This window comes from Sinocyclocheilus anshuiensis, unplaced genomic scaffold (genome assembly GCF_001515605.1).
Source record: "Sinocyclocheilus anshuiensis isolate Anshui unplaced genomic scaffold, SAMN03320099.WGS_v1.1 scaffold1082, whole genome shotgun sequence".
In the NCBI taxonomy this organism is placed as follows: Eukaryota; Metazoa; Chordata; class Actinopteri; order Cypriniformes; family Cyprinidae; genus Sinocyclocheilus; species Sinocyclocheilus anshuiensis.
Genome location: NW_015542379.1, coordinates 1,365,569 through 1,390,291, shown reverse-complemented (window position 1 = coordinate 1,390,291; position 24,723 = coordinate 1,365,569). Strand labels below are relative to the sequence as shown.

Below are 24,723 nucleotides of genomic sequence, written 5' to 3'. Positions count from 1 at the left end.
ACAATATTACTGGTTTTACTGCATTTTTCATGAAATAAATACAGCTTTGGTGAGCAGAAGAGACTTCTTTCAAAAACAATAAAGATTACTAACTTTTGACTGGTATATGTTTGAAGAATTAGTGTCATTAGCTAATTAAGAAAATAAACTCCATTCCGTGTCATGCAGATGTATATATTTTTTTTAATTTCATTGGTAAGTAGCCATGTAATATGAGAAATAATGTACAGTCAGGTTTCAGGATCCTGATCTGCCTGCTGGGTTTTATTTTGTTATAATAACCATGAAAATGGCTATTTACTCTTAAATATTTGCTTCCAGCTGAACTCGCCTTGAATCAAAATCAGTCATTGAATCCATTCTGCAACAAAGAAATGATATCCACGGTTCGAAAACATGATTTTAAAGAGCAAGACCATGATAAGAGCTCATCAAAACTGTCCTTGACAGCCACAAATCTGGAGTTCATCATCTGCATGTGTTTGTTCAGAGGCTTTGATTTTCGCCTATATGATTTAAAACATTTTGACATTATTCTGTATTCTTTTTGTGTTTTGTTTTTTGATATTACTGACTCTTGCAAAGGGATCGACTGTATGTGGGCTCTTCTGACTGTTGAACATCTCTTATTGTCTTTCAGATTGAAAGGAACATGTTGCAGCCTAAAGGACATTTATATTAAAGCATGTTTTCTAAAGAACATGCATGTTTGCTGCAGGAGCACAGTGGAAACCTGGTTAGAAGACACGGAGCTTCAAATGAACAATATCTACTATTGTTTGATTATCAAGTGGATTCATGCTGGAGATATAGGGTCATAATTGTAAAATCTTTAATGTGCTCTGCATGTCTGCAAATGTTAAATGTAATTGATTAGTATAATCAATTCGTTTTTTCTTGTATTTCTGTATTTCGTAGTTGAATCACAAAATGCATTCCATATTTTGGCTATGTGGTAAAGACAGACTGTATAAAATGTGCACAATTCTCCTCAAAAATGAGACAAATAATTAAAACAAAGAGAACTTTAGTATTTTTATTAGAACTACTAAAAAAAGTAATAAATAAATCATTTAAAAAATAATAGTTTTAATGATAATATGCATCTAATTGTTGATTGTTGTTTATGCATTAATGAAAAACAAGTGCATAGTTGATGAAATGTGAACATATATTGTGTGTAAATGGAGACAATGCAGTGTATGCTGGTCAGTAGGAGACTGACTCTAGCTTTTGAATGAGTTTCATTCAAGCATCAGCTGTTCACACACATGCATGCATGCGTATGAATGAATATGAATGACCTGCTTGCTCAATATCGGTCCGATCTGTAATTTGTGACCTAGTATCACCGGACGCTCTTTGTAAACGCACGCCTGATGCCAGCACAATACAGCACTGTGTTTCACACGTTTGATTTGTTGCTGAAAAATCCAAGCAGTTACAGTCATCACAAATTCTACCGTTAAATGTATGATGGAAACATATGGATGTGATAAATATGTAAATATTCTTCCTTTATTAAAAAATAGCAGCCTAAACCGCATAGGATGACACTGATGTAACAATTTGGATCATATAAAAACAACCACTAAGAAGTGTCAGAATGTGTCTCATTCGTCCCTTAACAAAACAATCTGCATAGATTTCATCAAAGTCATAACTTCTGTAAGTTTTGCCTTAACTATATGGTGGCGGTTGTTTGCACATGATGTACGTTTTAAATTCATGATAATTGTATTCATTTAATTAATGCATTTTTTTTTAATTAATATAAAACATCCACAATGAGATAAATGCTATTTCAATCATGACAACTCTCGGAACATTTTAGCATGGTGATGGATATGACAATGTTAATGTATTTGATCTTGGCGGAGCAGATATGCTACGCTGCTGCTGAAGTGCTGCTGCTGTTGGTTATTGCTGTAGTTGTAGATTATTGCTGCTGCTGCAAGCAAATACAGGAACTTGCTACTGCCAATGTATACGGCGATACGGTGCCGTGAGTATTTAAGACATGCTGCTGCTGCACAAATAGCATATACAATAACCCTGTAGCAGATCTATGCAGGTGGAGCTGGGGAAGGTGGAGATACCTTTTTTTTCAGCGAACATTCTTCTGTGTTAACATTTAGTATTGCAAGAACAAGTCAACATAAAGGTCTATTGGACACAAGTGTGCAAATACCCTTTAGTGACTGTTCATCTATACAACAGTTCAATCACCATGACTAGTCTAATGTTTGTTGGGAACAAATGCAATAATGTGCAATCTTTCCTCTGGTTCTTTTGACCTGGAATGACCTGCGTCCGCTGTCTGGAGGCTTGACCATCTGCTGGAAATGAACCGTGAAACGCTGTCTCTGCATTTAATGGCCTCTCAATAGTAATTACACACCACAAACCAGCCAGAGATCACTGATAGAGGTGCATTAGATGATGTAACACTATTTCTCTCTGTCTCACGCACTCTTTTTTTACTCACACATGGATAAAGTCTAGAGCTGAGAGCTAACCATAACATTTCCTTTCAGCCCAGAAGGTAACCATGATTCTGTAGGTTTGTACTGAACCAGCAGGGGCCAACTGGAGAGTGCTGTAACCTGCCAAACGCATTAGAAGACAAATTATCATCACGATTTGTCTTCCAGTTTGCCCAGTTTCATTAAAATGCTGGGCCGGTTGTTCAAGTGACCGGTCATCTAGTAATGGCTCAACAGAAGGATGCAATCTGCTCTGATTGAGTGCAGTGCAGTTAAACTGCAGTCATTTCTGCTGCCTGTGATCACAGAGCTGCTTCAGAGCATGTTTGACCTCATCTGTCGTTTCTCACCATGACTAAATGTAGAGCCGGAGGCCAATTCTAATTAAACATCATTTGTGAGGATTACAATAATCTAAGCTGTTCTTTATCATTTTCAAAGCAGGTTAACAGGTGAAAACGATGAGTATAACATTATTTACCCAGTTTCCATAAATAATCTCGACAAACGATTGTTTTCTTTTCCAAAGCTGCATGATTAAAGTGTTAAAATAAATAAACAAACAAATACATAAATAAATAAACTGATGTTTTGTGCAGATTAAACATGGCACAACATGCAAAATTCATAAAAGTTTGGACATTTATATTGTTAATTGTAATTGTTAACTTATTTTCAAAACAGGTTAATATAGGCTATTTATATGTGTTTTAACAGTGAAATTCTGAAATAATTGTCTGTAATATTTCTGTAATATTTATTCTGTTTATTAACATTTATTTTTCTTAATTTTGCATTAAGGATAAAAACAATGCGTAAAGCCATGACAATTTTGGAAAAAAAAATTAAAATAAAATCTTCACAAACAGTAGTATAATCAAAGATGTAGGATGCAAGTTACAGAAAACATATTTTCGGATTTTTTGTAAATATGTAAACATGACATAACATGCAAAATCAGTAACAAACATTCATACTTTTTTGTTTATTGAGTTTTAATTCTTGAATGAAAAGGCTGCACAACGATTCTTTGTGGAACAATCTGAGTAACAGGTCGTATTTGCTAAAACAGCAGGATTCTTCTCCAGCATCACTCACTGCCGTTGTGTCATCATGACCTCTCAAAACCCTTTTATCTCCAGCCTTTTAACTCACTACTCTGTTTATTCTGAACTTCTCGTCATAACAGAGACAGTGCCTCACACGCTTTTAAAAGCATTTGCCTAGTCAGGTCTTTCTAACATCATGCTACAGCGACACTTAATCTCTACGATAACGAGTCCAAGTTCATGCCGTCCTCCCGACTGAAACAAAAACACTGCAACATTTAAAGGGAAAGTTCACCCCAAAAATGAAATTTGCTGTTAATTTACTCACTTTCAGGCCATTCAAGATGTAGGTGACTTTTTTATTGTTTAGTAGAACAGTAAAACATATTTTTAGCGGAAACTGTGCTCCTTGGGGATTCTGATTCATACAATGCAAATCAATGGCTACCATCAAAAAGTCAAAACATAGGCATATACAGGCAACACAAAATGAATACATGTGGCTCCTGATGATATATTGAGGTCTTATGAAGCAGAATGATCAGTCTGTGTAAGAAACCGAAAATTAATTATTTACAACATAATCCAGAGCCTCAGACAAACGGTCTGGAGTGATGTCCACTTCACGAACGAATCATTCATTTGAACCAGTTCTTTTTAGTGAACTAGTTGAATCATTTCACAGAATCAGACTGAAGCGTCTGAAACGGTGTGCGGCTCGATCAGAACAGATCTACAAAACAGATGCCTGACAGTCACTCCGACTGGAAATGAGCCGAAATACCACCGTATCTGATTATATGATTAATGCATAATTCAGAGCTCCAGTTTCTCCAGCAGTCACTGAACTGAGGAACCAGTTCGACTCGGAGACCGGTGAGCCGCTGATGCGTAAATCAAACTCTAGAATGAAGGGGCCAAATTATGGTTTCTCATGCTTTATGTAAAAAAGGTGAGCTGATGAAGACTAGTTTATTCACTTTATATGCTTTAGACATAAAACATCCATTTCACATTATTACTGAGTGCTTTAATAATATAATTGTGTATATGTGACATCATTGTGTGATTACATAAAAGAACTGGTGAATTGGTTGTTTGAACCAGTTTATTGAAACAAACAAAAAAAAAACACAACAGTTGACGTAAATAATCCGAATAATCAGATTTCCCCGTTCACTGAGGCTCTGGATTACTGGTATAATGTTGTAAATAATGTTCTGTTTCTTGCGCAGACCAATCGTTTCGCTTCATAAGACCTTAAAATATCGTCACGAGCCACAGGTATTAATTTTGTCTTGACTGTATATGTTTTTTTTGTTTTTATTTTACTTTCATATGTCGGTAGCCACTGACTTGCATTTTATGAATCACTAAGAACCCCGGTTTCAGGTAAAAATCTTCTACTGAAAAAGTTCCCTTACGAAAATGAATCATGGTTTTATTATACTAAAAGTGTAGTAACAGTATGTTAATGTGCCTTTATATTGCATGCTGGCGCTTTGATATCACATTATTTTATTATCATAATCATAAATGATTATGAATCGGAAGTCTCACACGCTGAGAGAAAATAGACAATGTTGTTTTATTGGTAGTCTCATTTTCTCAAAAGTTGTGCATTGTTGCTTATTCAATATACATGTCATTATTTCCAAATAGTATCTAAATGCAGACAGTGAATGCTGGCATAACATCACAAGCTTGCCTTCAAAGAAAAAACCTATTTGAAACAGATTAAAAAAAGTTTTCATGACTGGACAATGAACATCCTCCAGATTTAAGGACACAAAGGCGAAGCTGAGAAGCTCCCAAAAGTCTTCTTATTATTCAGGATGTTCTTCTTAGAAATGCTGCTCTTTAATTGTCGGCCAAAACATACTAGCACTGCCACGTTCATCTTCTCTGTCTGCTGCGTTTAGGAGTGTTGGTCACGTTGACAGCAGTCGTTAAGTTCCCCATAAGATGTAGTTTCCCCAAAGGTCTCCACATGGTGTGGCGCTGAATCACCAGTTTACTGGACTTCCTTCCAAGAATCGCTCACCATATACAAAAAAAGTCCTCTTTTGCTTCTCTCAGACACAGTGGGATGTGGATCGAACTTTGTTATGCTCTTTTAGCAAGAGTCCAAGTTTATTAAGCCTTTGGCAGACAAAGGCCAAATTTTGCATTCAAAGCAAATGGAGCTCTTGTTTTATTACATGCAAGGATTAAAGTTTAATTTCCAAAAGACAAATCAAATATCATATTCGGAGCAAACAGGGCTTATAAGAAAAGTGAACCTGGGTTTACAAAAACAAACACAATACAAGGAATCATATCTGAACTCGATCAAAAACATTGAGTGGAATCAGGTTTTTCAAGGATGTGACACAGATTCACTTCAAGGGCTTGTTTTCCACACTGGTTTAGTCAAAATAAGAGCCATACAAAACCCTCAATACAATTAAAGCAAATAAACATTCACCCTACACCAGCTTTTGCTGCTGTTCTTGTCGTTGTGATTTATGTAACCACGGCTGATGCTGTGAAGGAAGCTCAAGCTCTTTGTCTGCGCTTACGTGAGAGAACCGATGCTCCTCATGGCTGTCTGACATGAGAATTAAAAACAGATGAGACGTACATTCAGATTTCATGTATAGAGTAGAAAGAGAGAAAGTGCAGAGATTATCAGCAGCTGGCAAACAAGCTCTCTAGCTGCCTATATAGACAGTATTTTAAGGCATCATATGCTCTTGGTCGTTTCAAAAGACATCATCATTAAAGATAAGATTTGGCCAAAATCTATACAAGGAAAGCATGTGAAAAAAACAACAACAACACATCTAAGACAGCAGACAAAGCACTAAAAATATTAATTATTAATATACTTACATTTCATTCATTAATGAAAAATTAAAAATAGCACTATATATTACAATTGAGAATTTTTTTAAATATATTCTGTCTAAATATGTAGTAAAAACTAAATTGTAAAATTGTAAATTGTAAAAATTGCATTTTTTATTTTTATTTGTAAATACTTTTGGGACAATACAAATTTGTTTTTTTAATATATATTAAATAAATAAAAAATGACCAAATAACATATGAGGAAATAAATAGTAACTAAAACTTTTTGAAAATATATTTTTACTTTGTTTTTTTATAGCAATAGATTTTTTTATTTTATTATTTTCCATTGTACTAGGCAATTTCACTATATCTGCACTACTTAATCTAACACTTTAATGCAATTTCTATTGAATTAAAATGTACTTTAAAGTTAAACATTTAATTTGAAATTATTATGAAGTGCACTTTTTAAAAGTGTTAAGAACCAGTCATGAAAGTATCTTTTCACGAAAGTGGGCTTTTTACTTAATTAATATTATATTATCTGCAAGTACAGTTTTTTAACACTTTTAAATTTTGTAGTACACGTTCAATACAATTAAGCACACTTCTTTTTCTTCATTTTTTTTTTTTTTTTTTAACAAAGATATGTAAGCTGTTTGACATAGGCCATTGTCACTGAGTTCCAGTTTATGTTAGGATGCATCAGCAAAACTGCTCACTAGTGTTTGGAAAAGAGCCATAAAATCATTTGTCAAAACCCAGCACCCACCACAAACACAGAGCAATGTTGCATCATACTGAACATGTCATTTAACTGACTCATTCTTGACTACATGCGAGGTTGAGAAGTTTTGTTGAAAACTAGGTTTATATGACAATTACATAACCAAAAGCTGGCGAAATGAAAGGACTAACATGAGAGAAAGAGGCTCAGGTTCAATCGGGGGAGGGAGGCTGCGAGCGTTTGATGCAGGCCAGCCGCAAGAAGAAGGAATGTGTCTGCCGGAGAATGAGAGACAGCGAGGGAAACGCAGAGGAGGAGACCGGGTGGAAAGTGGGAGGGAGTATAGAGAAGCGTGTGTGTAAAGCATGCATGTGTGTGTGGCATGGCTGTTGAATGAGCGGGCCTTGTGTAGCTGCTTCTCTGCCCCAGAGCCTCATGTCAGAGCAGTGTGTGTCTGTGAGTGCGTTTGCACGTGTTTGCAGGAGACAAACCACCGGCCACTGCAACTAACCGCTGGAGAAACTGCACACCATTGGTATTTCTCAAACTCAGCACAAGCCACACGAGTTTTCTCCTGTGCGATGAGAGAAATGAGAGTGTGGAGAGCTCTTTGCGTTCTCTCTCAGAGTGTGATTCTAGTGGTCCTCCTGATCCCTCAGCAGGGAAATGCCCACCCACAGTGCCTGGACTACAAGCCTCCGTTCCAGCCTCCGGAGCCCCTGCTCTTCTGCAAGGAGTACGCCAAATTTGGATGCTGTGACTTGGACAGGGATAACCGAATATCCCAGCGCTTCTATCAGATCATGGACTACTTCGATCAGACTGGATTCATGGCCTGTGGGAAGTACATCCGCAGCATTCTTTGCCAGGTGAGTCTCAGGTCAGGCTGATTGATTTCTTTGCTGTTTTAAAAATTCTCTGTAGAAATGCACATAGCAGAATTTAAATGCATTGACAGGGTTGTTGAGTGAAAAAAAAAAAAAAAAAAGTTTATATCTGTCTCAGTTCTCGCTGCTTGTGTTCTTTTTTTTTTTATTATTTACGTTCACTTATTTTGGATGTGGATGCGTCATACTTTGTTGTGCCCTGTCTTGTGTTGTACAATATGCAAAGAAAATTCTGTCATCATTTACACACTCTTTATATTATGAAGAATGTTGGTAACCAAAGAGTTGCCGGTAGCCATTGGCTTCTATAGTATGAAAATGAAACATATTATGGAAGTCAATGGCTGTTGTCAACTCTTTGGTTACTAGCATTCTTCAAAATATAATATGTTGTGCTCAACAGAAGAGAGAAGCTCATACGGGTTTGGAACAACTGAGTAAATGAGGACAGTTGTCATTTTTGGGTGAACTGTCCCTTTAACTTTAATTCAAGAAATTCTCTATAGAAATGTATATATAAGAATTTAAACAGCTGTACAGGGTTATTGGATTATATGTATTTATTACTTAATTATATTAATATTGCTATGAAATAAAATACACAAAATATAATAATGAAATATTAATAAATATTTTATATTTATATTGATTAAATTATTTATCCAGTTTTGTTAATAAATGATGCAGACTGTGTCCCATTCATCAGTGTTTATAGTACAGAGGAGGTTACATCATTGCATGAGTTACATCATTTTTGTTTTGGCTATGCTTTTATAAGGCTGGATGATTTCTGATTTTGTAATGATAACGATATATATATGTTATTTTTGGTGTATTGGAATAAACTGTTATGTAAAACCATAATTCCTTTCTGGGGCCAACCAAAATTAACATCCAAATTATAGTCACCTTCTTACATCATTGCAACTTCAAGGCTGCTGGGATTAAATGATAATAATTTACCATATGGTTTTGAGATTGCAGTGGGATTGCGGTTGGCGAAGGGAACACCTGATTTATTTGACTACTTAGTGTTGAAGCTGAGCTCAATGATTGTCTTTGTTGAAACATTTATCCCAGATACAGGGAGCTGCTTGTGTTCTCCAACCTGCAGAGAAGCACAAATATATGCTTCCTCTCTAACTAGGCATATCATATTCCTGTGGAAAGGTCAGGGCAGCAAAGATACTGAAGAAAGAGAGAAAGAAAGAGGAAGAGTAGAGGATAGGCTACTTTCATAATACATCAGTTTTGAATCTGATTGGTCGAACTGCATTCCTAGAGAGCTGAAATTAATTTCAACAGCACTGGAACCTTGTTTTTGTGCTTTCCAGACTTTCATCAGTAGAGGTCGACAAGTGGCTGCCTTTATGAGTCAGTGAATCATTCAATATGCTGATCAAAACAAATCATTGAATTATTCACTCAACCAATTCATATGCATTCTTTCTGGATCAAAACAGGTGACCGTCAATATGAGTGAGTGATTGAATTGCTCACTCAGCCAATGAATTCAGATTCTTTCAGGAACATACTTTAACTACACTACTGTTTGTTTCTTGGAGAACTTGACAGACCAAAAATAGAAATACTGGAAATATCACGAAAATGCTTTGTTTATTATGAGTGCACACTGCAGTCGTCTCATCTGCCACTTGAAATGCATGGGCTCTTTAAAGTTGGGTGGATTCTGATTGGCTGTCAGTGTTTTTTTAATCGTTGATAAGCTGTAAAAACAAACCAAAAAAGTGATTTTAATTATATTGTTTGTTCTATTGCTGTAATGAGCAGTCCACTGAAGGCGAGTGTGCAGTTTATTAAAACAAAGCAGAATCCAAAAATCCCAACAAATACAAAACAAAGATTCGATTTGACATGAACAGACTTGGCTTGGCATGAACAGGCTTCACTTAAACACTCACCGACAGCAGGGCTACATACATTCAAGTGTACCAAATGACACAACTTACAAAAGTCCGGCACATAATCCTCAATGGGCCGGTTTCCTTGGCGAAGTCTTAGAAGAGCAACTGCTGGGCTCATAGCTGCGGTCGAGTATTCTGTAACAAACGGTCCACTGAACGGCCAGTCGTGATGAACCCAAGTGCAGCTTTTATTCAAAAGTAATAAGTAATATATGCTTTCATCAGTGTTTTTTGATAAACATGACTCAAGATAACAGTGTGACTACACTAAAAAAGCTTTTACTGTTATAAAAACACGAATTGTTAGAATAAACGTGCAACAGACGTTGTGCTTGTCATCACAAAATCTGACCAATGAGAATAAAGTGTGTCGTCATCAAGGCTCTCGCAGCCTATTTTGAGCAACTGCAGCGCCTGACCTCGGCGGCTTGTCTCGTTTTGCTCTCGCGGTACTTCGATGGCACGTGATCGTAAGCGCCGATCAAAGTTGGACAAATGTTCTAACCAGAATGCATTGCTTTTGTCAGGCGGCAGGCGATCTTTGCGGCGCCGCATGAAGTCGAACAAGCCTAATGAGAACATGACACATGAACTAAAGAACCAATCAAAACATAACACACAGACAAGGGAATCACATGACAGAACATGACTGTGGCCAAACTACAAAATAAAAGACAAGCAACAAAACCCAAACTCCATGTTACAATTCTTCAGTGATGTGGAGTTCTTTATTCTCATAGAATTCGAATGCATATTAAAATTTTATAGTTATTGTTATAGTTATCGCCCTTGTATGATCATTCATGATTCAAACAGATGGCTGTCATTGAGTCATTAACTCAACCAATTCATTCAAAACCACTGATTTGTTCTGGATTGCAACAGGTGACTGTCTCATGAGTGAGTCATTGAATCATTCACTCAGTCAATTTGTGCAACGATTATGATGCATTCATGTATGTAATGCCACTACTTTGTGTTGCTTGGAGAAGCTGGCAGACCAAAGATGGACATATTGGAAATATCTTGAAGATATTTTCTCTAAAATGTAAGTTGTGTAACATCAATAGCATTCTTAGAAGGGTCTAAATATCCGCCTGGTTGCGATTCAGAGGCTGCAGAGCACGCTTACTCATGTTATTGCATTAATAAATAGCTGGATTTGGCAAAATATTGAATATGTAATTAGTAATCGTATTCTCAGGTATGGTCACAACTTTGGATGCCCTCCTGTTTTTTTTTGCTGTAAAACCAGATATGTAAGAAATGTTTGTTTCATGATGCATTTCCTATTAAAGGGGTTAAAATAATGACTCTTTCAACAGGGAGAAGCTGTAAACTCATAACTGCCTAACGAGTGACGGGCACAGACATATAAGCTAATGGGCTTTCAGGCCCAGTAGAGTGGAGCAAATGTGTTGATGAGTGAAACCCTGCAGGGACCATCTGTTGAACTAAATGATAACAACAGAGATTGTGAGCTCCTACAGACTCTCATAATTACAGAAGCATATCAACACAATTATACAAAGGACAAAAACAGAAGAACACAATGACTGGGCAAGAACTTACAATGGGATCAGAAGGTATGGAGGACAAAAATATGCAGTGCATCTGAAAGAAAGAGAGCATGGGAATTAGTGCTTTTCCCAGAATTGTTCAAAACAAGTAGACACTTGGCATTTTACTTAGAAGTGTTTACTATAATCTTGCATGTGAAACAGTAGTTAAAACATTCAATACAACTCCTCAACTCATCTTATATGATATCCATGAAGCAAAATAAGAAAAATAAGTATGATGCATTTCCTATTAAAGGGGTTAAAATAATGACTCTTTCAACAGGGAGAAGCTGTAAACTCATAACTGCCTAACGAGTGACGGGCACAGACATATAAGCTAATGGGCTTTCAGGCCCAGTAGAGTGGAGCAAATGTGTTGATGAGTGAAACCCTGCAGGGACCATCTGTTGAACTAAATGATAACAACAGAGATTGTGAGCTCCTACAGACTCTCATAATTACAGAAGCATATCAACACAATTATACAAAGGACAAAAACAGAAGAACACAATGACTGGGCAAGAACTTACAATGGGATCAGAAGGTATGGAGGACAAAAATATGCAGTGCATCTGAAAGAAAGAGAGCATGGGAATTAGTGCTTTTCCCAGAATTGTTCAAAACAAGTAGACACTTGGCATTTTACTTAGAAGTGTTTACTATAATCTTGCATGTGAAACAGTAGTTAAAACATTCAATACAACTCCTCTTATATGATATCCATGAAGCAAAATAAGAAAAATAAGTCTTTTATTGGACATTTGAGGGTAATATATTGACCCATGACCTACAGTTTTTTTATTACGCCTGAAAATTACAGTGGAATTATGTAGATTCAGAAGTTTCCTTGACATAGACATTCAGTCCAACCCATTTCTGAAAGGTTTTTCCTCAATGCTAACAGGATATTACATAACCTTGTGTGTTGTTTAGGAAATGCTGGACTCATTTATACCACATAGCCCCCCCTCAATAGGTCTATATTTTCTTTGAATTGCAATCAAACATCATTAGAGAGCCTTGAAACATTATTCATCCACCTTTTGGCCACACTACAGTGCCTGTGATGTGTTACGAGCGAGTTAGCCCATCAATCCAAGCCACTTTCAGGTCCATTATTTATTTAATGTCATTATAGTAATCTCGGATGACTCCCAGTCCCGAGCTGGCAGTATCGTTGCCAAGGCTGGCTCGGTCCTCTGATGGGTGTGGTGTTGTGGTTAACATAATGAGGGCTTGGTTAGTCCAAAATGTCCAAGAGTTACTGTATTTATAGCTCAAACGATCATCACCAGCTGCTGGATTGAATCCTGGGATCCCGGCTGTAGAGAAGACGTGCAGAATGCCACGTTTGCCAGACGATGAGGAGGAGAGAAGCAGAAAGCCTTACACAGCAAATACTTTTCAGATGGATTAGTTATTTGAGATTAACTGAAAGTGTATCGTAGATAGGAGCAAGTCATTGTTCATGGGTCAATGACATGACACTTTTTTATGGATCTATAAATTTACAAAAAAATGCAGTACATTAAAAATTCAACTCATACACTATTAAAAATTAAGGTTTTTTATTTGCATATATGGTTCTATGACAGAGGATCTTTATAGCACAAGTATAAGTATTAAAATGTTCTTCACACAAAGCAAAAATGTATACTCAAAGGTTCTCTGAGAACCCAAAATAGTTATTCTAATCGTGTTGCAAAAAAAAAAAAAAACCTTCAGAAGAATCCACATAAAAAAAAAAAATCTTGAAAAGAAAACCTTGTAAACCTGGCATAGTGTTTCTTAGAAAAAATGTTTTAAAACTACTTGACTTAACAAAACCTATCATGCACAAAAATGCGGAACAAAAACATAAACCAGTAAATGCTGTCATATCAGATCGTTTGAAAATGTATTTTAAAATTATTTTAAACTACTTGACTTAACAAAACCTATCATGCACAAAAATGCGGAATAAAAACATAAACCAGTAAATGCTGTCATATCAGATCGTTTGAAAATGTATTTTAAAATTATTTCCAAAAGTAATAATTAAGATATGTACATTTGTATTCAGTGTGTAAGAAAAATGGCATGTGGCATAGAGGTTTTTTCAAAAACTGACAATTGAACATTTAACATTGCCATTAACAAATAAAATATAAGTGCATTTCTAAGACCTTGGCATATGCATTTTAAACTAAATTTTTAAAAGATTTTTCCTTTTTTATATAACTAACTGTCATAAAGTCTCATACTCATGCTTAACACTTAATAGTTTATAGTTATCGTCCTCAAAGGGATAGTTCACCCAACAATTTTAATTGTGTCATCATTTCTCAGCTTCAAGTTGTTCCAAACCTGTATGAATTTCTTTCTTCTATTCTTCTATGAAACACAAAATAAGATATTTTGATGAGTTGATAACCAAAGTTTCAGTCCCCATTGCTCATGCATATTTGCTACGTTCACCGTGCTTAAGTAAGGGATAATGCTGTGCATTAAACAGTTTTACTGCATACCTGCCAGCCAATCAGAATCCAGTATTCAGACAGACCATGGTATAATACAGTATATCACCACACTAATGACAATAGGTAATAGAGCTTTAGCCAAACTTTCACTAATGTGACACACTTTTAATGTGGTCAACTTAAAGCTGAATCTTAGAGTGAAGCAATCTTGATCTGTCTGGGACTGTTACTGTTAGAGAGGCTTTAGAATTCATATATCACTGTTGAAGAAATGTCCATGCTTTGATTTGTTTGTTTCAGGAATGCTCTCCTTACGCAGCGCATCTGTACGATGCAGAAGACGCAAACACCCCGATGCGGGAGCTTCCCGGCCTCTGCGGAAACTACTGTGAAGATTTCTGGCTCCACTGCCGTTACACTCTCAGCCTTCTGATCAACAGCAACGAAACGCATGCTATCGAAGAAGACCGGAGCAAGTTCTGCAAATATCTAGAGCTGAAAGATCCCGAGTACTGCTACCCAAACGTCCTCTCCAACGCCGAGCTCAATGCCGACCTGGGAGACATGAAGGCGGATCCGCAGGGCTGCATTCAGTTATGCCTGGAAGAAGTGGCGAATGGGCTTCGCAATCCTCTGGCGATGGTACACGCCAATGATGGCAAGCACCGCTTCTTCGTGGCAGAGCAGCTGGGTTACGTGTGGACTTACCTGGCCAACGGTTCTCGGATTGACAGGCCCTTCCTGAACCTGACCAGGGCGGTTCTGACCTCACCTTGGGCCGGAGATGAGCGAGGGTTCCTCTGCATCGCACTGCACCCTCGCTTCACAAAGGTGAAAAAGGTCTACGTTTACTACTCAGTGTCTGTGAAGAAACAGGAGAAGATTCGTATCAGTGAGTTTCTCGTGTCTGATTCGGATATGAATATGCTGGATCACTCCTCAGAAAGGTGAGAGACCGATATGAGATATTCACGTTATGTTCCACTCAACTCGACCTGCGTATTTCATGGTTAAAAACATTATTTTTAATATATTTTGGTATGCCAATTTCTGAGAGTATTTTTTATTTATTTATTTAATTTTTTTTAGACACTTATATCCAAAGAAACATATACTCTCTGTTAAAAAAAATTAATTAATTAAATACATTTATAAATTAACACACACAGTGTATATATATATATATATATACTATCTATGCAGTAATTAATATCTATTTGTTCCCATTGAAAATATTTCAATTTTTTTTTAATTATATATTTATTTATTTATTTTTTAAGGAACATTTTGACTGTAAATGGCTAAAAATCTCTTATTGTTGTATTCTACAATTTAAAATAATGAAGCAAATTCAGCTCTTAAGGGAATAATGCAATACAAAAAAAAAAATCTGTATTTACTCATCCTCATGTCATCCAGTCTTCCGTGGAACAGAATAAAATATATTTTGTTGAATGAATTAGCTGCTCTTTTCCATTCTGGTGCAGTCAAGCTTCAAGTATAGGATAAGAAAATCACCATAAAAAAAGTCCAAAACCTACAAAAAATATATAGTATATTTTCAAAAGATGTGGATGGATCACTTTAATGGTATTTTAATGATGTTTGTGTAATTGCATTATTCAGGTTCAGATTTTGGCGTTGATTTGCCCCGGTTGAGTTATGCACATTTAGCCAGACAGACACACAGCCTCACAATATTAGCCTTGGCTCTGCCGCCCTGCTTTCCCCCGTGACATAAGCAGCGCTGCAGAGCCTGGTGAATATACACTCACAGCTTCACAAGCGCACAGCGAGCCTTTCATTCTTATAGAGAGAGCTGTCAGAGCCACAGCGGTCTTGGAGTCCTGCTGCCGATGACGAGCAGAGAAGCACACTATATTGACACTACATGTTGAATGTGGAGGTTCAGTCTCATCACACTGTTAGCTCTTCTGTGCAACACGCAGTATGGACAAGCTTAAAACCTTATAGCAACATGATCAGCATCACAGTAACTTTAAATTAGACTTTGAGCACTCAGTTCCAGTTGCTTTGAATGTCTGTTAATATGTGGTTACATGCAATGCTTTGAGCTCACAGAAAAGTGTAGTTATAAGCAGAGGTTAACTAGAGTATGCTAACCAGCCTTAACAATTTCAGTTTTATTCTCCAATAACAGCCTATTTGCAAAGCCTGCATTGAATATATAATCACAATGCATATGATCAGTATACTAATCATATGAAATTAACACTTGTCTGACATTAACAATGTCTGTTTATTTATTTATTTATGCATCTGTTTATTTATTCATTGTGTGAAGCAGTATCACTGAGATACTATTGTGGTTTTTATTAATATTTTGAATTCCATTTTAATTTTAATAAACATATTTTTGTATAATATGTCTATATAGTTTCTATCTCAGTTTTAGCTGTGGGTATTTTACTGCATATGAAAATGAAAAATGTTGCCGTGGAATCGCGGAAATAAAATACTTTTGCACACAACTTAATAAAAAAAAAAATCTAACTGCATTTTCTGATAAAAATTGCAATAAATAAATAAATACTGCAGTGCATTAAATATTCTTTGCATTTTGATAAATGCACAAAGCCATATCGCGATTTTGGTTTTATTTTAGCTGACTATTTTGACCAATTGTGCAGCCCTACTTTTTTTTTTTTTTTATGCCTAAAAACTGTACACTGCAAAAAATGCTTTTCTTACTTAGTTTTTTTTTTGTCTTGTTTTCAGCGAAAATATCTAAAAAAAATATATATTTTAAGAAATCAGAAAGTCTTAAATCAAGAAGGATTTTCCAGATAAGTACAAATTATTGTCTTGTTTTCAGAAAAAATAAAAAAAGTCAAAATTAAGTGTTTTTGCTTAGAACAAGCAAAATTATCTGCCAATGGGGTAAGCAAAATAATCTTATTTCAAACAAAAAACAAGATTATTTTGCCTGTTTCAGGCAAAAACTCACTTAATTTTGACACTTTTTTTTTTTCTGAAAACAAGACAATAATTTTTACTTGTCTAGGAAATTCTTCTTGATTTAAGACTTTTTAGATATTTTGGCTGAAAACAAGACAAAAAAAACAAAACTAAGTAAGAAAAGCATTTTTTGCAGTGTATTAACCTTGGTCTGAAGTTGGTTTGTCTCAACATTTTAATCCATAAATGTAACCCACGGTGATTTAGATGTTTGTTTGTTCTGTTCTGCGGTGCTAGAAGATCTTTAACGCTTTCTAAATCAGCCAAAAACAACAGATAAAAACAACAAAGCAGAAAATAATAAGATACAGTGAATGAAGGACAGATCTAAGCGAGGAGTCGCTCCAGCTCTTTTCACAGGAGGGAAAATGAGTGAAGAGGCCCTTCTCAGACGGTTCAGAGCCATGCCAGGGTCAATATTGACACAGGGGCATTGTGGGCTACGTGAGGTTAGAGAGGATGCGGTTGAGTGAGAGAAAGCAACAGCAGATGGTGCAAATGTTTATAGGGCAGGTTAAAACTGTAGTCTTATGAATGCAATCCTAAGGACACATTCTTATTTTAATGTTACACAAACGCCTGCATGCAGCGCAAAAAAAAAAGTGTAAAGACAAGCACTGGTGTTTTACAGGTCCACTCTTCTAGGCAAGGTCCTGCGAATCGATGTAGACAACAATGACTATGGCGCCCCCTACAGTATCCCATCAGACAACCCTTTTGTGGGAGAGAGGGACGCGAGGCCAGAGATCTACGCCTACGGTGTGAGGAACATGTGGAGGTGCTCCATCGACAGGGGCGATCCGGTCAGCGCTCAGGGCCGCGGCAGAATGCTCTGCGGGGACGTCGGGCAAAATAAATACGAGGAAGTGGATCTCATCGAAAAAGGAGGAAACTATGGATGGAGGGCAAAGGAGGGCTTCTCTTGTTATGACAAGAAACTCTGCACCAACTCATCACTCAGTGAGCAAGCCTTTCAAATGTGGCTATTTATGCTTAATATAGGCCAGATTCACAAAGTTTTAAAAGTGAAATTAACTACCATTTTCTTCCGATATTGTCTAATTCAAAGAAATAGTTCACTCAAAAATGAGTATTTGCTGAAAATATACTCACCTTCAGGACGTCCAAGATGTAGATGAGTTTGTTTCTTCATCAGATTTGGAGAAATGTAGCATTGCATCAGTGTGTCAGCAATGGATGCTCTTCAGTGAATGGGTGCCGTCAGAATAAGAGTCCAAACAGCTGATACAATAATCCACAAGTAATCGACTAAATGACTACATAAATGTAAAAGACTTCATAATCCATAATAATGCTTCCTCCAGTGAAAACGTCCATCTCATGTTGTCTCTCTCATCAAAATCCAGCCACATATTTGTTTAGAGCTGTTTAAACGGTGCTTGATCTGTGCAGATTTCTCTCCTGATTCAGACCAGACCACTTTTTCACTGGAGGAAGCGTTATTATGGATTATGGACTCATATTTTAGTCATGTGGATTATCAGCTGTTTGGACTCTCATTCTGACGGCACCCATTCACTGCAAAGCATCCATTGCTGAGACATTGATGCAATGACACATTTCCCCAAACCTGATGAAGAAACACACTCATTTGTAAATACACACAGAGGATGAGCACATTTTCTTTTTTGTTCAATCTTGTCATAAATTCTAAAATGTGTTTTTTTTTTAGGGCAATAGTATTATTGCTTACTGTTGTGTTTCTATGTTGTTTTCTGACAGTTAAAGATGTTAACACGTTTCATGCACTTTCAAAAAATTATTCATCAGTGTTGAAGTATTGAATTTCTTGTATTAGATAAGACAATCTCACATGCAGGCTAGTATATAATCAAACTACATCACAGCCTGTCATTTTATTCTCATTAAAAATTATGTTGAAGTGTATATGAGAGCAAACCTCTAAACGTTTTTTGTTCACTTTTTCCCAAGATGATATCCTTCCGATTTTTGCTTACCCACATAAAATCGGCAAGTCTGTCACTGGCGGCTACATCTACAGAGGCTGCCAGATGCCCAATCTTAATGGCCTGTACATCTTTGGGGATTTTATGAGTGGGTATGCATGTATTCTCTACTGTATGGACCTCACTTCATGAATTACAGTCCAGTATAACAAATTATAAACAAGAATACAATGCAAAAAAAACAAACATATTGTACGATTATTGTAATAAAACTATTTCACTCATGCTAAAAAAATTAACATTTAATTCAATGCGTTACTTAGTCTCTTTATAATTAATAGTGAAATTTACTAGCAATTTCTGAGATAGGTTACACTTTATTTCGATAGTCCACTTTACACATTCTACTAACTACAAGTAACTTTGTAACTACATGTCAACTACATGTCAACTAATTCTCATTAATTTGCATCTACATGTCTACTAACTCTCAGAGTAGACTGTTAGGGTAGGTTTAGGGTTAGTAGAATAAGTTGACAAAGAAAGTGTTAGCAGATATTAAGCAGACAGTCTACTAATACTCTACTAACTGCTAGATGACATGTAGTTGCAAAGTTACTTACTGTTAACAGAATGTCTAAAGTGGACTATCGAAATAAAGTGTTACCCTGAGATAAAATTGTTTCTACACCATCAACACAAAAATACTGCATGTTTACTTTCCCGTAATGACTGCATTATTTCCATATTCATAGATTTACTATGTACTGATTAGATCACACTCTTCCCGTTCTATGCATCCAAGGCGACTGATGTCCCTAAAGGAGAACCCTGAGACTGGAAAGTGGAGCTATAAGGAGATCTGTATGGGCGCTGACAAAACATGCAGTTTCCCTAAACTAATAAACAGCTACTACAAGTACATCATATCATTTGGTGAAGATGAGGCAGGTAACATGAGAGCAGCTCTGTGTTTGACTGCTTTGTGCAAACGTCTTTTTATTGTTCTTCAGTGTAACACACTCTGACACTCATCTCTGTCGTCTGTGTTTCAGGTGAGCTTTTCTTCCTTGCGACCGGAGCGGCCAGCGCCACAGCCAGAGCAGGAGTCGTGTATAAGATAGTGGATCCCTCCAGGTACACATACAGCATTATATTAGGAATGGACACTTTTATTCAGCAAGGATGCATTCAATTGATCAAAAGTGACAGTAAAGACATTTGTAATGTTGCAAAAGATTTCTATTTCAAATAAATGCTGTCCTTTTGGACTTTCTATTCATCTGTGAATTCTGAAAAATAAAATGTATCACAGTTTCCACAAAATATATGAAGCAATACAACTGTTTTCTAAATGTTTCGGCATATTAGAATGATTTGTGAAGGATCATGTGACACTGAAGACTGGAGTAATGATGCTGAAACTTCAGCTTTGATCGCAGGAATAAATTACATTTTAAAACATATTCATGTAGAAAACAGATATTTAAATTTGTACAAATATTTCACATTTTTTACAGTTTTTACTGTATTTTTCTATATTTCAAATCTTACTGGCCGCACACTTTTGAATCCTTGAGTGGTATATTAAAATACCTCTCACAATTTCCAAAATAAAGCGAGATTGCTTTTCTGAAGCAATATTTAAGGAATAGTTTACAGAAAATAACAACCCTGTCATTTATTCACTCACATGAGCAATACTAATAGTGATGTTTACCCTGTTATGCACTGTAGGGTGTAAGGTATGGTTTTGAACTTTAGATTTCAACAGCTGTGAAATAAACAGTTGGACTTGTTTTGTTTTCACTATTTAGGAGGGCTCCTCCAGGAAAATGCAACTTCAAGCCCACTCCAGTCAACATAAAGGGCAAACTGATTCATTTCAGTCCTAAAGAAGGTAAGAGAGCCAGTAAATATATCTTTATCCCACTGGAGTTGTGAGTCTTGAGTAGGGCTGCATGATTGATGAATGGTTTCAGGGTTAAGCTTGGCACAGTGTTCATTTATACACATAAGCAACTCATGATCCGGTGTTTTCAGCATCTCAGTTCACAGTAAATGCTGCGTCACAGGATCCCCATCCCTGCATCTGATCTAAGTTTAGGTCACTTTAACAGGCATTTGGGAATACAACTTGCCACTATTCACAAATTTGTAATAAGAAGCGCTCAAATGAGAAGCCTTAAGGGCTCCCTGCATTTTTCGGCCAACATATAATTTTGATGGTTTAAAAAATAAAATATATAATGTTTGAAAATGAAGAAACTAAGGCAACCGTAAATATTAGTGTTATAATTTTGCCGTTGTATATTAAAGGACATTTTAAAGAGGTCAAATGATGTTGCTAAAAAGAACATTACTTTGTGTATTTGGTGTAATGAAATGTGTTTATGCGGTTTAAGGTTCAAAAAACACATTATTTTCCACATACTGTACATTATTGTTTCTCCTCTATGCCCCGCCTTTCTGAAACACGTCGATTTTTACAAAGCTCATCGTTCTGAAAAGCGAGGTGTGCTGTGATTGGGCAGCTATCCAGTGCGTTGTGATTGGTTGAATACCTCAAGAGTGTGACGGAAATGTTACCATATTGTGATGCCCTGTCCGGCCGGAGCGACGAGACAAAAACATTAAAACCCATTATAAACGAGGCATTTGTTGCATCCAGTGGGGACATAAATACGGATTATAATGACTTATACTGTCTTTTTACGCGTTGCATCTCGCCGTGGAAACATAAAACCATGTCTGCATTTGTGATCGGAGAAATGACAAACTACAAGCACTACTCTACACTGCCCAAAACTCACGTTTGAATCATCAGTGGCAAATCCTTTAAATATGAAAACGTACTTACAGTCTGTGAGTCAGAACAGCCGGCATTGTAGTCTACTCTCCCAGGATCAGGAAACAGTCCTCCATAAAATGCACTGCACGCATCTGAATATTTGGCTTTAGGGATCTTATCTATTCACGAACAGCTTGTAACACTCCAAAGAGAAAGGAAAACTTGAAATCGCATTATGTGACCCCTTTAATTATTATCCATCTTATTCCTAAACGCAGAAGTAAGCCTGTGGGCGAGACATTATTATTTTATTATTTTATTATATAGAAATATTATTTTTCTTAAAATTTTTTTTTTTTTCAGTGATATATTACAATAGTAATATTTATTATGTAGTTTTTAAATAATTTTTATATGTATTATTATTATTATTATTATTGAATGATACCAGTGATACCAGTGATTCTGCAGAGTGAATAATATAATATAATATACATATATAATATAAATAATATACCTGTACATACAAATTGTCAATTTGTATATTGTTATTCGCTATTTACTTGTTCTATTTTTATTCTTTTATTATCTGTGTTTTGTCATTCTGTTGCACTGTGGAAGCTTTTATGCCTTATTTACTTGTTCTATTTTTTATTTTTTATTATCTGTGTTTTTTATTTTGTCACTGTCATTCTGTTACACTGTGGAAGCTTCTGTCACGAAAACAAATTCTTTGTATGTGTAAACATACCTGGCAATAAAGCTCATTCTGATTCTGATTATTATTATTTATATAAAATATTATTATTTTATAACCATACTGATATAGAATCTCAAAATTTGGGCCAAATTGTGCAAACAAGCACAGCAAGCCTGCAAATACAGAGTTCTGGCATGAAACTCTAGATGGCGCAGTCCGATAGGTCTAACTCAATCTGACCTAATGACATCATTATCACATGGCACAGCTGATTGGTTCTCTCCTGTATCGGTAGCCAATGAGCTCGCTGCTCAACATTCAAATAAATGACTAGTGCTTGCCGTAGCAGTGCAGCTTGCTTCAGAAACCCTCCACCTTCCCCAGCTCCACCTGTATAGATCTGCTACGAGGTGATTCATGTATGCTATATGGGGGTTATTTCATGTATGTCATATTTGCAGCAGCAGTATTTCTTACATGCTCACAGCAGCATGCTGTGGATGTATTGGCAGTAGCATGTCTCGGTACTTGCTCTGCAGCAGCAGCAGCGTAGCAGATCTATTCCGCCAAGACCAAATACATTAACACTGTCATGTACATTACCATGCCAATCCCTCCTAGAGTTGTCATGACAGAACTGTTTTTTAATCGCATTTTGAATGGCAATCACTATTTCAGTCAGAATAAGATTTTTCCCCTAAATTGTGCAGGCCTAGACTTTTTTGACATTGTCTTTTTTGTTTCACAGAGTATGTAATTAACAAAAAACCCTCAACAACCGCCATTCCCAAACCAAAACCCACCAAACCCAGTGCGACCCCACGACCACGAGTACCACAAACGACGAGCCGCCGGGTTCCTCCAGCGACTACCGTCCGGCCGTCTACACCACAGCCGCGCGCTCTCCACACGACCCCGCGGCCCAGACCTCCGTCCCTGACCACCCTCAGACCCGCGTACTGGACCACCGCAAACACCCAAATCGGCAGACCGGGCAAACGAGGCCGAGGCAAGCCCAGGAGGAAAGGGGAGCGGAGGGGTCGATCTCGAGCCGGGACGGCGAGGCTGGTCAGCGCAGAAGGACAGAAGGACCGCGGCCGAGTGGAGATCTTCGTGCGGGGCGAATGGGGCACGGTGTGCGACGACATGTTTAACATACAGGCTGCGGCGGTGGTCTGCAGGCAGATGGGGTTTCCCGTGGCTCTGCGGGTGGCAAAGAGAGCCGAGCTCGGGGCGGGAGGCGTCGGTGTCAGAATCCTGCTGGACGACGTGGAGTGCAAAGGAACCGAACGGACTCTACTGCACTGCAAACACGCCAAACTGGGCAAAAACAACTGCTCTCATGACGAGGATGTAGGGGTGGTTTGTGGCCATTATGAACATGCAGTGGAGTGAAAGACAATGAGCAGATGCAGGTTGTGATGACACAAGTATGCAGACCAAAAATACATCTCACAGACAAAAAATAAATAAATGAGCCACTCTAAAATTATGACAAACTGGAAATACCCCTATCAAAACTAGAATCAGAATTGTTTTGTTGAACTTTTGAATGTGGAAAACTTAAATATCAATCTAGACCAAGGGTGTCAAACTCAGTTCCTGGAGGGCCACGGCCCTGTACAGTTTAGATATAACCCTAATTAAACACATCTGATCCAGCTAATCTAACCATTTAGGCTTATTTGAAAACTACATGGTACGTGTGTTGGAGCAGGGTTGGAACTAAACTCTGCAGGGCTGCAGTTTGACACGCCTGATCTAGACTATATAGATGACAAAAGTTACTGCATTCACAAGTAATACTAATCAATCAATCAAATAAACATTTTAATCTTAACTGTCACCCGTCCCTCAGAGGAACGCCTGAGTTTACTTCACTATCCTATTCTAATCGTGACAAACTATGGCCTATATCATTGGAAAGGTCTAAGACACCTAAATACATATTTTATCACGGTTACGAATGATGTAGGAACAGTAATAGATTAATTTATTACAAAAGTTCACCTCAAAAATCTACAATTCCACAAAAAAGTATTTCTTTGTTGCCTTTTTTCCTATCATGATTTAGAAATCATCATTCATTATATATTAATCGAAAACTTCAAATCTCAAAATTAGTCCAGTGAAAATCATTTTAAAATCAGACATTGGCCTTACCATGGAAATGGTGCATCAAAATCATGTTTCAAAATGTGTTCGTTCAAGAGTTATATCAATTTAAGTCTGTATAGTGCAGTTTCACGTCTATGTTCAGAAAAGGGAGAGACAGTTAAAGTGGTTTTCACACTGAATCGTGCACTAGTTACACTGCGCTGTGAGTTGTTGATCATCTCACACAACTGAGACAATTCTATTAACTCTTTTTCCTCTTAAAACTGGTGAAATGAAA

At 36.9% G+C, this 24,723-nt stretch overlaps 1 protein-coding gene across 1 annotated transcript; it reads left to right on the top strand.

Moving 5' to 3' along the window:
• Window positions 1-7,540: 7,540 nt before the first annotated feature.
• On the top strand, window positions 7,541-23,957 carry LOC107692514 (HHIP-like protein 1). The gene is made up of 8 exons (XM_016491600.1): window positions 7,541-7,966; window positions 14,231-14,877; window positions 17,541-17,869; window positions 18,863-18,989; window positions 19,643-19,788; window positions 19,893-19,974; window positions 20,655-20,737; window positions 23,077-23,957. Exons 1-8 carry the CDS (start codon window positions 7,679-7,681, stop codon window positions 23,721-23,723), a joined length of 2,349 nt encoding a protein of 782 aa, XP_016347086.1. The 5' UTR covers window positions 7,541-7,678; the 3' UTR covers window positions 23,724-23,957.
• The last annotated feature ends 766 nt before the right edge of the window (window positions 23,958-24,723 follow it).

Excerpts from the sequence above, each read along its gene's own strand:
- LOC107692514 (XM_016491600.1), top strand. The coding sequence starts at position 7,679 with ATGAGAGAAATGAGAGTGTGGAGAGCTCTTTGCGTTCTCTCTCAGAGT. Across the intron at positions 14,878-17,540 it reads CTGGATCACTCCTCAGAAAG|GTCCACTCTTCTAGGCAAGG; the intron begins GTGAGAGACCGA and ends GGTGTTTTACAG. Across the intron at positions 20,738-23,076 it reads TCATTTCAGTCCTAAAGAAG|AGTATGTAATTAACAAAAAA; the intron begins GTAAGAGAGCCA and ends TTTGTTTCACAG.